We start from the raw sequence: 15,546 nt of genomic DNA, 5'->3' as shown, positions 1-15,546 counted from the left end.
GCACTATATTCTAGGAACCGCGTTTCTGCACTTCAGTTTGCACATCCGTTTACAAGATAGAGAATAAGTAACTCTTACACACCACCATTTAAAACAAAAATGACCCCTTTAACCAAACGAATGCGGAGAGGTTGGTGGTTTTATTCTGGTTGGCATACAGACACGTTACATCTCCAGCCACCATAAATTTGCATACATCAGATGAGATGCAATTTTCCCGATCATTTGAGAAAAGTGCATTTTTTTGTGTGTTTAACTTTTCCTAGATCACTACAGATTTCCAACGTCCTCAAAAACAAATTGCGAAGCTTGTTGCTTTAAGCAATTACTCATGTTTCTGGTAAATAAGCACTCGAAGCTCAGGAAGCATCCGAGGCCGAGGAGTGTGATGAGTAACAGCAGCACCGCATCATCAGCTGGAACTATTACCCAGTGGGCGGTGGATTACATCGGCTGTGCCCAACAGTTCTATTGAGAGGTGCGGAGATCGCATGTTATCTCGTCAGCAGCTAGTAATTGTCACTGTGGGTACAGCAAGTCAGACTAGATTACTTGCCCAAACATTTATGCCAGAAGCATTAATACATCAGCTCTGCAAACCTCCTAGAATCACAGACACGCAGCACAAAACGAGGCCATTCGGCCCACCGGACTTTATGCTGTTCTATTTTGAAAGAGGACTCGTCCTTACTTCCACGCCCGTGCTTCCATTTTTGTCCGAAACAATGCAAGCATCTGATTCATCAGTACCCTGTTCAATTCCCTCCTTCAATTATTCATGGATTCCCATCACCTTTCCCGATTTTTAAAACGGTCATAACATCATTCTGATAATGTGAGGAACAAATCTAGAAAACTTGCTGGATTTCGGCAAGTGCGCGAATCTGTGTTTGGTAAAAGAAAAGATGTATGGTAACACCGTTTTATAGAGGCTTTTAATTCTGAATAGTTTCACAAAGTATGTTCCTGGCCTAAAATATATGGCCCTTTGCCAAGGAGTCTGTTTGATACTTGCAGCCTCAGTGAATATGTCTATTGGCCACGGCTATTAAGATAAAGCAGAGATCGGTTTTGTACCTAGTTACCTGATATAATTTTTAATAGCTAATGAGCAGGTAACAAAATCACCTCTCCACCCCCCCCTTACATCAGAGGCCTTCCCTTTTAAGCTACCCTTCCCCCTCCCCACCTCCCACCGCCACTGCCTCCATAGGTGAAGCATTTTTAAATTCTTACTTCTAGTTGGAACTTTGAAATCCTAACTTTCTCTCCCTCCGTATGCTGCCTGACCTGCTGAGCTTTTTCTGATTTTCTTTCAGACTTCCAACCTTTTATTTTAACAAAAGATTTGCATTACCTTTTAAACCTTCACCCGGGAATCTGCTGATGTGTGTGTCAGTGTATACATAGGTCAAGAACATGTGCATTCATTCATTTTAACCAGCAATGACTGGCAGAGTCAATTGCTTTTGTACCAAGAACAGATCTTTGGATCTACTGCAGACATTTGTGAAGAGACAGGACAAATTACATAAATACCATCCATAAATTATTTCTCCACATAACATGATTGATCATTGATAGAATTTTCCATGGATCTCTCGTTCTATGAGCACCTTGCACAATCTTAGGCTCTGTGAAACAATTTAAAAGAATTTCATAGCAGAATAGAAGACCATTTGGTCCATCATGCACATGCTGAACTATGCAATTAGGGCTAATCCCCAACTTTTCCCCCATTGTCTGAAAAATGTTACCTTTTCCAGATATGTTCAATTTTCTTTTGAAAATTACCCATAAATGTGCTTCTACATTCTTTCAGCATTCCACCCTAGATCACAGCAAGATGTGTAAAAATATGTCTCTGCATTATCCCCCTGCAATTTTAACAATTATCTTAAACTTGTGTCCCCGGTTCACAATATGTCTGTCAGCCTCTATGTGCCAAAAGTAATTTATTACATGAAATACTTTGAAACATTTTGATGACATGACCAGATGCAAATAATGGCAGCAGGCTGACAGTGATAACACACCAGAATTAGATTCTCTTCCATATATCTACAAATGGAATGTCATGGATCATAATCCAAAGAAGCACATAAATCTCTTTCTGAATTTAAATGTAAAATAACCTTTTGTTGCAAGACATTGGAAGAGGGAGAATAATTTCAAAGTGTAAAATAACTTGCTCTTCTTCAAATAATACTGTAGAATCTTGTCATTTGTTCCCTCAAGTAGAGATAAGTAGGCATTTAAAATATTTAAACAGTTTGGATAAATATAAGTAAACTACCTGCTCTGGTGGGAGATTTAGATCAAGTTGACACAATAATAAATTTCGAACTGGACAATTCAGAAACAAAATCAAAAACTGTTTTTTCAAACAAACAGTACAGATAATTGGCACAGTCTCATTCCAAAAGGTGGAGGATGTAACTGAAATGCCTCAATTTATTTTGTCAGGAAAGGACATTAAGAAAGATGGAGTGAAGGTGGGCAAATAGATTCAAAGGACAGTTCAGCTGCAGTCTCATTGAATGTTGGAAGAAGACTGTGGAACTGAACGTACTGCTTCTGTTCCTAATTTTCTGCAATTTCTACATCAACTACCAGACCAACAAAGCAGGCCTTGGCTGAATGCCTCACACTAGGAATGGTATTGCCAGCAATGCAGTATTGAACTGTTCTATTAGACTTGACTGTGGTGGATGAAATTCTGTATAAGGTTTTCTTTCCCAATTATTTGTCGTAAACTTGTAGGTAAAGCCAAATAAAGCCTTTTAGAAAGGTTATTATCTGAAGCATTCCAATGCCACTTTCACCAGTTATGTTGGATGATTGATAGAAGCTCCTGAGGAAGTTCACCTACAGTGTTTTTTCAAGCTTCAAACCTCCAAGACACTTCATTGGGAAACAGAGGTCAACTCATTGAAATATGTATATTCAAATTCCTTCTTCACAGGGTAGAAAAAGATTTTGTTCAATAGAAAGAGAACAGTTTGTAGATTATTTTTGGCAAACACAAGTTGATTAGGTAATCGCTGTTATCAACATAATTTCTAATTTTGATATTTATAAGTAAGTTAAGAAAGGTTTATCAGTTTTGATGATCATTTCAACATTTGGAACTTGCACTAACTGTTTAAAAAATTACATTAAAAACTGTATAAATCAACACTTTGAGCATGCAAATATTTCTGAAGGTAAACAGAAAAATGATTTGGAATATTTAACATGTCAAGATAGCTGCACACATGTAAACACACTGCACAAGTGCACATTGATCTCATCATCGAACGCACACTCTTCTCTTTGTGAGAGTAAAACCGTTTTTAATCATGTAAATTAATTTACTAGGTAGCTGCTGCTTTCTCCTGTTATCTCTGAAGACAATGATTCATGCTATGACACAATACATTCCCCTTTGCTAGCTTAGTCAATGAAAATTCTTTGTTCATGAGTTGAGTCAGCAAGTAAATGCATCAGCATCCTATTGGACTTTGCAGGATATCATATGCTGAGACTTGATTGAATCCAGAGTTCCAGCGTATAAATTATCAGACTTGTGCGTGACTTGTGCAAGTGATGATATTCCAATGCATCTGCTGCTTTTGTTCTTCTAGGGTGTAGAGGTTGTAGACTTGCAAGTTGTTGTCAAAGGAACCATGGTGAGTTACTGCAGTGCATCTTGTAGATGGTATATTCTGTTGTCACTGTGCACCAGTGATGGATGGAGTTAATGTAGAAAGTGATGGATAGGGTGCCAATCTTGCAGGCTGTTTTGTCCTGGATAGTTTGAGTGTTATTAGAGCTGCTCCCACCTAGGTGCATGCAGAGTATTTCATCATTTGTCCTGCCAGAGATCATGAAAATGCAATTAGCAGTTGAAACCCTTGCATGCATATATAATGTTGCTCCTTTCTAACATATGTTTGCAGTACTCTGGCACAAACTTATTCATTCGTAGGATGTTGACAATGGTAAAGCCAGCATTTATGGATCATTCACAATTATCCTTGAAATTGGGTTGGAGAACCACCTTCTAAACGTAAATGAATGGCATGAGGTGGTGGCTTAGACAGCAGTTAAAAGCCAAATAATATGGAGTCATGTATTGGCCAGACAAGGAAAAGCCTTTCTCCCCTAATAGTCATTGACAAACCAGAACGTGTTTGTTAAAACTGTAAGACATGGGAGCAGAAGTAGGCCATTCAGCCTATCAATTCTGCTCTTTCATTCTTTGAGATCATGGCTGACCCGAGAATCCACGCTCCACCTTCTTGATTTTTCCTTATAATTCTCGGTTCTCTTATAAATTAAAAATCTGTCTAACTCAGCCTTGATGACCCAACCCTGAGAGTCTCCTGCAGTAAAGAATACCACAGATTCATTACCTTCCGCAAGAGGAAACTCTTCCTCATCTCTGTCTTAAATGTGTGACCCTTATTCTGAGATTATGCCCTTTTGTCCAAGACGTTCTCACAGGGGAAAACAACCCTTCTGCACCTATCCTGTCAAGCTCCCTAAGAATCTTGTATTTTTCAATAAGATTGCCTCTAATTTGTTTAATTCCAATGAAAACAGGCTCAACTTACTTAACCTGTGTTCCATATCTGGTATCAGCCCAGTGAACCTTCTCTGGATTGCCTCCAATGCATATTTTTCCTTAGCTAATGGGCCCAAAACTGTTCACAGTACTCCAACTGTGGTCTGACTAGTGCCTTGTATCATTTTAGCAACCCCTTTCTATTTTTATACTCCATTCCCTTTGAAATTAAGGCCAACATTGAATTTGCCTTCCCTATTACCTGTTGTACTTGGATGCTAGCTTTGTGTGGTTCATGCATGAGGACTCCCAAACCCCTCTGTCCTGTATCACAATCCAGTTAATTTTTTGATTACCAAAAAATGCTAGTTTTTTGTCCCATACTTTGTTAATTACTGAAAATAAATTCCCTGGCTGATGTGGTTGGATTTTAACTAATTTATTTCAGTTCTAAGTCCACGTCTCTATATTGCGAGTCTAGTAAAGTAACCATCTTACCAGAAAACCATATGATATTACTTAATTGATGCTGACTAACTCAACACAGATCTGTGTCCTTACTGAATTGTATGAATCAGTACACTACACATAATCTATTTGCCCAGGCAGCGAAATGTTGTGCTACTCTGCATTTTGCCTGATTTGCTGGAAGGTTTCTCTCACTAATCCCTTCAAAAATCTAATGCTGACAATGTATTATGATTAACATTTTTATTATATGAGAATTTTTTTGCTTAAAGAGCAGGTGTCACCATCAATATTCTTTCACAAGTCATTTACAAGGAATTGCCATTAATTATTAAGCATTCTTCTGCTCTTTGCCGTCTATCTATTTAATGTTTTGCTTAAACAGGAAATGCCGATAATATTATCAAGGGAACTGTTCTGGCCTTATTACCAAGTCTGACATTGCAGGGAAGCTGAACTGACATCAGTAGGGAAGAGATTAACCTCAGAAGTGTCTGCTTCATCTGTGAATGTTAATTAGGCTCTTTTGCTCTGGGTTTGTGACTCCTTCAAACTAGTCTCCACAATGAACTGTTTACTGTGTACACAAATAAGATAAAATAATTATGCAGAAAAGATAATTGTGTCTTTTGAAAAAGGATTCTAATCACTTCTAACTCAGTGAATTAATGCAATTGAGAGTAAGCTTGCAATTAATGACTTCAACAAAATATGGTCTTATGAGGGTATTATGCAGAAAATGTGAAGGAGAAAGATGGTGTGGATTGATAGGAACATGAATTTATATGGCACTCTTCATGACCTCAGGACGTTCCAAAGTGTTTTACAGCCGAGTAAATACTTCTGAAGTGTAGTCATTGTTGTAATTAACAGCCACCAATTTGCACACAGCAAACTCCCACTTGTGGCAATAAAGTAATGACCAAATAATCAGTTCCAGTGAAGTTGGTGAAAAAGTAAATATTGGCCAGTGCATCAAAGTGAACCTCCCACCTCTTGTTTGAAATAAAGCCTTTATATCCACCTCAGAGGCTGGCAAAGCCTTGCTATAATGCCTCTCTCAAAAGGCAGCATCTCCAACAGTGCGTTACCCTCTTAGGACTGCCTAACAGTGCCAGCCTAGATTATGCGCTCAAGTCTTTGGAGATGGATTAAAGTAGATAACCTGACTGTGGGGTGAGCAAAGGTAGAAACTATACCAGACCTTTGAAACATACTTGTATGCAGATCGCCCACTATGAATACACTGGCTGACACATTGCCCACATTACAAAAGACACTATACTTCAGAAGCAGCCATTTATCTGCCACACTCAGAGCGAAGAAAAGCAAAGCAATGATTTCTGGCATATTTCACGTCCCGGGCAAAAGTCAAGAATTCTTCAAGAAAATTGAGAATTTGTGTAAATACCACCTTTAGATGCCCTTGTTACACTGAAGAAGAATTCCATCCATACAGAGCATGTGATTAATGAGAAAAGTAATAAACAGCAAAAAAGAATTATTTGAATATAAGGGGAGGGTGCTTGGAAGGGAAGGAGAGCAAATTATGATCCAAACAAAATTCACTGAATGGATGAATATAAGAAATATATAATGTATATAATATATTATAATATAATATTATATTATAATATTATATATTATAATAATATAATATTATATATTATAAGAAATATATTATAAGAAATATAATATATTATTATAATATATTATTATAATATATTATTATAATATAAGAAATATATGAAATATAAGAAACAACGCCGAGCAAACAGAGTATGTTGTATATCCAACATACATGTGAATGTTGAAAACAGCAGAATCGGAAAGCTCAGACACTGGTAACATATATAATGTATAAAAAGTGAGCGCTCAGGAAATTCAGTGTACCGGGACTGGAAGAAACTATAGATGTGATGTAGCTCTGAATCCTAGGGAGGTTGAAGAGGATAACCCAATAGAGGTGGAAAGGTATATAAGGGGACAAGTTAAACATAAAAGGATGCTATGGGCCAACAGATCTGAACTGAAAAGACTACAATTATTGTATGGGATAGTAACATTTGAAAATGGCATGGTTAGATCAGCAATGATCAAATGCTTGCTACAGCATGTTCAGGCAGTGGCTCAGAGCTAGCACCATTAACCCCAAAATAGGAGGTTGTGGGTTCACAAACTCAATTCCAGTTGCTTAAGCATAAAATATCCTTAAATGTGACGTATTCTTATCCTGCATTTTTAGCTAAATGGGAGGTATTGAGTAACCTAATATAATTTGGGAAGATAAAATTAGCTAACAGTTTCCTTGAGGGATTCATGACTAAAAGTATCAAAGATACTATGAGAAGCACATCTTGACTTGCCAACGGTATGCTGATACTGGAAACAGAAATTATAGGTCCCTGGATGATGCCAAACAGAGAACAATCATGTTCAACATAACCTGTGATTCAATGATATTGCGCCAAGAATGCATTTTTTAAAAAGGACCGGCCTCAGGGAAATAAAGTACAAATGTATAATAACCTATTTTGGGAGAATATCTTGTAACACTTAAGTTAAAGTCAAGTAGCATATTCTAAAAGGCATACAACTGAGCATTTAAGGTCAAATTATTCTAGGATTAACAAGCACAGACTGTATAAACCTAAACAGATCAACAAGAAGCAAAATAAGACAAAACAATTTCTGCAAAGGGAGAAAGGTGAAAAATACACTCAGACAAATGTAAGAATGTTCATAAATGGTTTAAAAGACAGTCTGGACATGCAAAGGAGGATTGGTAAATGCTGGAGATATTAAGTACATGCATAAGAAACGATTCTAAAAAACATTGAAAAAGGATGTGGCAATCTAATAGATGCCAATGGCTTTGAAACTGAATTACAATGAAATAGTTGCAACATTAAGAGAGAACAGAACAAAATAATAATGCAGGAAGACGTGAGTAAAATGTCTTCCATTACTGGCATTCATCAGATTAATGAGTTACAGATCATTAGAGAGGTTTAAAGATTGAAAACAAATGTATTCTCATATATCTTGTGTGAGAGAAGGGATGGGATTCCTGAAGCAAAAACAGAAACTGCTGGAAAATCTCAGTAGATCTGGCAGCATCTGTGGAGAGAAATCAGAGTTAAATTGAGTGATCCTTCTTCAGAATGTGGGGATTTCTGAGATGCTGATGGTCATTACAGACATATGGGAGAACACTGATAAAGTGTTGAAACTGTGACAGAGTGCATTTCAACAAATACACAAGATTTTCTTGCTTCGATACTGGATAACATGATGGAACAAAATAACTTATGGATGAGTGCTCATGAACATGGATATTGTAAGCACTAATTTGAGACAATTTTGTTGATTAGCATCATTCAAACTTTGTGGAAGTGAATCTAAGGGTATTGTACATTTATACCTCCAAAAGGGTTTTTTAAATAAATGAAGTTCCATGCTGTTTAGATTAATTGCGTTGTGGAGGTGCTGGCGTTGGAATTGGAAGGACAAAGTCAGAATCACACAACACCAGGCTATAGTCCAACAGGTTTATTTTAAATCATAAGCTTTCAAATACTTTATCTGATAAAGGACTCCTCTGGAAGGCTGTTGCCCTAGGCTTGACATGTATACTCAAGCCGTCAGGAGATGCGTCAATGCCAAATTCATCAGTCATGCTCACAAGATAGTGCAGCACATCATCCAAGCACATCCATGCATCAAGACCAACTGTAACATCGCCATCAAACCAGCAGACAAAGGAGGAGCCATCGTCATTCAGAATAGAACGGACTATGCAAAGAAGTGTACTAACAACTGAACAACCAGGAACACTACAGATCCAACCAAAAACCACACCCGTCAACTCAACAGACAGTTCAAGACTTTTGATCCAGACCTTCAGAGTATCCTATGCATACTCATTCCACGCACTTCTTGCGTTGGAGGTGTCTGCAGAGTCAAAACTGTATGTCCCAGTGTTTCAGGCAAAGGGACCCTGTGTGAGAACCGCTTTGGCTATATCGAAGGCATTTTGAAACCCATTGTACAAGGAACAAACTTCTGTTGAGACAGTACAGATTTCTTACAGAAACTCAGTATCCGCACGAGGAACATTCCTCATCATAATGGACATCTTGACACTCTGAGCTGAAAAATGTGGTGCTGGAAAAACACAGCAGGCCAGGCAGCATCCGAGAAGCAGGAGAATCGAAGTTTCGGGCATAAGCCCTTCTTCAGGAATCCCTCCATCTTGACACTCTGCTCCAGCATCCCCCCACAATGACGGCATTGCTTCAACAGCCGCAGTACTCAACACCAACAACTGCCAATTTCCAGACATCATCCTAAAACTCATCCATTTCATCCTCGACCACAATGTCTTCACCTTTGACAACCAACTCTTCATCCAGAAAAGAAAAGACTTCCCTTGACAAAGGAGCAGTGCTCCGAAAGCTTGTGATTTCAAATAAACCTGTTGGTTAATAACCTGTTGTCGTGTGATTTCTGACTTTAGATTAATTGTGGTTGGGAATTGATGTAAAACCTTGGCTGACAACTTTTTGAAAACCCAATGGTTAAAAGAATGATACTGTATGAGTTGGTGAAATGCTGAGTTTTAATCAGGGATTATTTTTGGCGTCTGTACAGTTTACAACTTACAAAGCTTTTATTCAAAATCTCACTGTAAACACAACAGATTTGTAGTTAGCATTGAACTGCAAAGGGAGAATTTGGAAAAATGATCCAGCAGATGAGCCAAATGGAGTTAGTAAGTAGCTGGACAAATGGCAATTTAACTTAGATAAATGTAAAATATTAAATAAAATTGTCATGAATAGTGTTGGAATTTCTGGCGGCACAGTGGCTGAGTGGTTAGCACTGCTGCCTCACAGCACCACTGTCCTGGGTTCAATTCCTGGCTGTCTGTGTGGAGTTTGCACGTTCTCCCTGTGTCTGCGTGGGTTTCCTCCGGGTGCTCCGGTTTCCTCCCACGATCCAAAGATGTGCAGGTCAGGTGAATTGGCCATGCTAAATTGCCCACAGTGTTAGGTGCAGGGTAAATATAAGGTAGGGGAATGGGTTTCTCTTCAGAGGGGTGGTGTGGACCTGTTGGGCTGAAGGGCCTGTTTCCACACTGTAGAGAATCTAATCTGGATGCTAAATTGAAAGGGGTATTAATTCAATCTTTTGAATTTAATAACCTATCAAACTTAACATTGTTTTTAACAACTTCAGATTATGGTCAGCTTTCCTTTCTTCCCAATAGTTCCACTGTTGTTATTTAAATTCATCTAAAATTAACATTTGGTAATTTATTTGTACCGTTACCATTTCCTTTGTCAATTTGTCCTTTAAGTAGTCACAGATATTAATTCCTTCCCTTTCTTTCCATCATTTCCCTGCCTTTGTACTTGTTTAAAAATTTCTGTTAAAAGATCTTGACCTGAAACATTAATTGTCTCTCTCTTTCCACAGATACTGCCAGACCTGATGGGTATTTCCAGCATTTTCTATTTTTATTTCAAGTTTTGTACAGATTTTTCTTTTATTTTAGTCAACTTGCACTTCACTTGTTCAAATGTTGTGGAGCATTGTTCAATAACACAAAGAAAATGCTGATTTATCTGACCAGAACAATAAGTCAATGGAACCTGTGCACAAAATGTACCATGTTCTGGTCCACTGATAACTTGAATACATTTCAATTTCTTGGCACAGATGTAAAGCACACATTCAAATTTTGAATTCGAGGATAAAGAAAAGCTGCTGGAACTGGAGTCTAAAAAAAGTCTAGAAAACCTAAAAGTTTCAACCTGAAACTGATAGGGAACATCACGGAGGTTTAAGAGAAAAGAGATGTGTAGACCATTTAGCTCCCTAAACCTAGAGCATTCTTCAGCAAGTTCATGGTTGACCTGTTGTCTCAACTCTGCCTAACTAAATTTAAAACAAGTCCCTAAATTCTCTCTTCTCCAAAGATCTACACTGCAGTTGCATATAGGGAACATGAATTTGAGCTAGAAACATTTAAATCTTTAGTCAAATAATCTTCCATTCAGCTATAACCCCAGGTATCTAAACAAAACACTGTAAAGAGAACACTATATTCTGGAAAACTCTTTCAAGTGAAGGGTAGTACTTTGCTCAAACTAGCAAAAAGGCAGTTTCAGGATTGATAGCAAGAATTTAATCCACTTTATGAATGATCCAGGATCTCCAGGCCAGACACTATGGGCCAAAACATTGGAGTTTTAACAACTACATGCATGATTTGGTGAGGGGTAAGATTGAGGAATGAGAGTGAACCAAGTTGTCTCCCTTTCCCCACAAGGTTGGATAAGCAGACATAGTAATCTGTCTTGAATTGAACTAAATAACTATGGTAGTGATGCAATATCTTCTAAAAAGGAAGAAAATTAGCAGGATAGATAGGCTTTACTTGAGCGTTGTCTGTAGCGATTTTATGCTTGGGAAAGTACACTGTGTGCAGTAAACATAGTAATAGGCTGCGGGTTTTCCATTAATTCTTTGCAACATGTTGTTCTTGTACTCACGAGTTTACCTACACTGTTAGAGAGAATCTAACAAGTCAGCATACGCTGCAGGAGAAACCATCAGGTGAGACAACAGTACATCATAAACGCAGCACATGAATTACTGAACATATTTGTAATCAACCTGTTGTAACAGACATCTGGAGTGGGCTTTCTAGTCAAGTGACAAGGGACAATACCACTCCGACAGAAGGGCCCTTTAAAGGAATTACTCAATTGTTAGGAGATTTCTCCCTTGGAGATGACATGTAGATTGCAATGAATTTCCATTAAGGCTGCAGTTGCTGGCATCACCTTGACATAATGGGGAATCTGTATTTACCATCAGGATACCTGGAAGAAGAAAAGGAGAGAAAATTCTGCCAGCTTTCCTCCTCCAGAATGTTGCTCTTAAATACTGACTGGAAAATGATTGGCCAGGAGGAAGGTAGATGGGAATGCGATAGATAGATGAAGGTAGGGCATGTTGTGATAGGTCGGAGTGGAGGGTGGAGCGGATATGTGGGAAGGAAGATGGACAGGTAGGACATGATCACAACGTCACCTCCCATCACCAAATTATCATCTCCCAGCCCATCCACAACCTCATTACCTCAGGGCATCTCCCACCAACTGCCTCCAACATCATAATCCAGGAACCCTGCACTGCCCAGTTTTACCTCCTACCTGACTGCCCCAGTAGACCTATCGTCTCCACCTGCACTTGCCTCACCAAACTTATCTCCACGTACCTTGACACTATTCTGTCCCCCTTGCTCCAGGATCACCTGACATACATTCAAGACACCACCCATGCCCTCTACCTCCTCCATGATGTTCGGTTCCTTGGCCCCCAATGCCTCATCTTCACCATGGACATTCAGTCCCTATACACATCTATCCACCATGACGAAGGCCTCCAAGCCCTGCGTTTCTTCCTCTCTCACCAACCCAACCAATATCCTTCCACTGACACACCCATTTGATTGGCTGAACTGGTCCTCACCCTCAACAACTTCTCCTTCCAATCCTCCCACTTTCTCCAGACCAAGGGGTAGCCATGGGCACCCAAATGGGCCCCAGCTATGCTTGAGTACGTGGAACAGTCCATCTTTCATAGCTACATTAGCACCATTCCCCTCCTTTTCCTCCATTACATCGATGACTGTATTCAGCGGCATCTCATGCTCCCATGAGGTGGTTGAACAGTTTATCAACTTTACGAACACCTTCCACCCTGACCTCCAGTTCACCTGGGTCATCTTAGACACCTCCCTCCCCTTCCTGGACCTCTCCATCTCCATTTCCGGCGACTAATTCAACACGGACATCTACTTCAAACCCACCGACTCTCACAGCTACCTCGACTACATCTCCTCCCAACTGCCTCCTGTAAAAACATGATTGCTTATTCCCAAATCCTCTGCCTCCACCGCATTTGATCCCAGGAGAACCAATTCCACCATAGAACATCCCAGATGGTCTCCTTCTTCAAGGACTGCAATTTGCCCTCCCACACGGTCAACGATGCCCTCCAGCGCATCTCCTCCACTTCCTGCACCTCCGCCTTTGAACCCTATCCTAGTCGCAACAAGAACAGAACCCCACTAGCCTTCAACTTGCACCCCACCAATGTCCTGATGCAACATATTATCCTCCTCCATTTCTGCCACCTACAAACAGACCCGACCATCAGAGATATATTTTCCTCCCCACCCCTATCTGCGTTCCGCAGAGACCATTCCCTTCGTGACTCTCTTGTTAGGTCCATGCCCTCCACAAACCCACCCTCCACTCCCGGCACCTTCCCTTGCCACTGCATGAGATGTAAAACCTGCGCCCATACCTCCCCCCCTCACCTCCATCCAAGGCCCAAACAATCCTTCCACATCCGACAGAGATTATCTTACACCTTCACACACATCATTTACTATGTCCATTGCTCTCGACATGGTCTCCTCTATATTGGCGAGACAGGATACCAACTTGTGGAACACACACACTAAACAACCTCATTGCCCTATGGCCGAACACTTCAACTCCCCCTCTCACTCTGCCAAGGACATGCAAGTCCTGGGCCTCCTCCACCGCCAAATTCTAGCCACCCAACGCCTGGTGGAAGAATGCCTCATCTTTTGCCTTGGGAACATCCAACCACACAGAATCAATGTGGATTTCACCAGTTTCCTCATTTCTTCTCCCCCCAGCTTATCCCAGATCCAACCCTCCAACTCAGCACTGCCCTCTTGAATGGTCCTACCTGTCCATCTTCCTTCCCACCTATCCACTCCACCCTCCGTTCCGAACTATCACTTTCACCCCCCACTTTCATCAACATATCGCATTCCTAGCTACCTTCCCCCTAGCCCCACCCTTTCCCATTTATCTCTCAGCCCCCTTGGGCCCATCCACATTCCTGATGCTTAAGCTTGAAACGTCAACTCTACTGCTGCTCCGACTCTGCCTGACCTGCTGTGCTTTTCCAGCGCCACTCTTTTTGACTCTGACCTCTAGCATCTGCAGTCCTCACTTTCTCCTGCCAGAGGGATACCACTGAGCTACGAGTGGGGACCTAAAAAGGCTCTTAAAGTTGCTGACTGTGTTTACTGTACATCTGCTGCTGAATAGAGCAGCTGTTAACTTCCTCCGAAGCAGCTGGAAGAATCAGCATAGCAGCAGGAGCTGAATGGGTTAGGGACAGTACTGGAATGCTATCAAATAACCATAGGGTATGGTAAACATAATTTTATGAAAATATCCTGTAATTTCTTTACTGGTGTTTCACATGGACTGGCAAATAGTTAATTCTGAAAGCAATCTTCTGCCACTACTGTGCTGCAGTTTCTGAGTTGCACATTAGTCTAGGATTCCTGCCAACTAGGAGTTGAGGGTCACGGGAGAGCTCATGGTGACCTCAGCCTCTTGATATTTTAATAAGGCCAAAAGAAATCTCCAAGAACTTAATCCTTTGATGCAGATTGACACAAATCCATTTCAGATGTTGCAGTCTACTACTGGCTGTGCAGGCTCTTAAAAGATTTTACAAGTCTTGAAAGATTTTGGTGGGACTCCTGAGACTTCAGATGACGAGTTTACATTCTTGTGTAGTTTTACTGTGTTTTGCAATTCTTCACCTTGATTTTCTTGAACGTAAATAAAACTCTGTTGATGGGTTTTCAATATAGTGCATTTGTCACTGATGCATTTTGCAGTTTGTGAAACATGTCTCACATTAAGATGAGGAAAATAGGTAATTACCATGAGCATTTTGTATCTAATACTGTTTTTGGAAGATGTGTAATGTTAGTAGTAAGTGATTTCTTCTTGGTGAATACTGCAGACCCCAGTTGTGGAGTCTCTCAGATTAGTCTTTTATGTCAAACCTAATGTTCATTTCTCCCTTCACACTGTTTCCTCTCCTCAAACTCAAAAGGCAGAGATGGGTTTAGGAAGGTATCTTAGTGTATTCCTCTCCGGAAAAACTAAATTCTTCAATAAATGGTGATTTACATCTACGACAACACATTGACATAATGGTTTGTTCCTGGTGGTGAACTCTGTGTTCATTGTCATGTTCTGTAGCTCACAATCCTTACTCTGGCACGGCACACTCATAGAGTCATAGAGTCATAGAGATGTACAGTATGGAAACAGGCCTTTTGGTCCAACCCAACCTGATATCCCAACCCAATCTAATCCCACCAGCCAGCACCCGGCCCATATCCCTCCAAACCCTTCCTATTCATATACCCATCCAAATGCCTCTTAAATGTTGCAATTGTACCAGCCTCCACCACTTCCTCTTGCAGCTCATTTCATACATGTACCATCCTCTGTGTGAAAAAGTTGCCCCTTGGGTCTCTTTTATATCTTTCCTCTCTCACCCTAAACCTATGCCCTCTAGTTCTGGACTCCCTGACCCCAGGGAAAAAGACTTTGCCTATTTACCCTATCCATGCCCCTCATAATTTTGTAAACCTCTATAAGGTC

At 40.2% G+C, this 15,546-nt stretch overlaps 1 protein-coding gene across 1 annotated transcript in view; it reads right to left on the bottom strand.

The window, feature by feature from the left end:
- Window positions 1-3,336: 3,336 nt before the first annotated feature.
- Window positions 3,337-15,546, bottom strand: part of LOC122539774 (CDGSH iron-sulfur domain-containing protein 3, mitochondrial-like) — a 124,216-nt gene continuing 112,006 nt past the window's right edge. Inside the window, exon 4 of the mRNA XM_043674824.1 lies at window positions 3,337-3,856. Within this exon, the coding sequence (XP_043530759.1) occupies window positions 3,848-3,856 (9 nt within the window). The 3' untranslated portion in view covers window positions 3,337-3,847. The remainder of the gene's footprint in view (window positions 3,857-15,546) is intronic.

The sequence above is a fragment of the Chiloscyllium plagiosum genome, chromosome 33, assembly GCF_004010195.1.
Source record: "Chiloscyllium plagiosum isolate BGI_BamShark_2017 chromosome 33, ASM401019v2, whole genome shotgun sequence".
Taxonomy (NCBI): domain Eukaryota; kingdom Metazoa; phylum Chordata; class Chondrichthyes; order Orectolobiformes; family Hemiscylliidae; genus Chiloscyllium; species Chiloscyllium plagiosum.
This window is presented reverse-complemented; position numbering and strand designations above follow the sequence as displayed.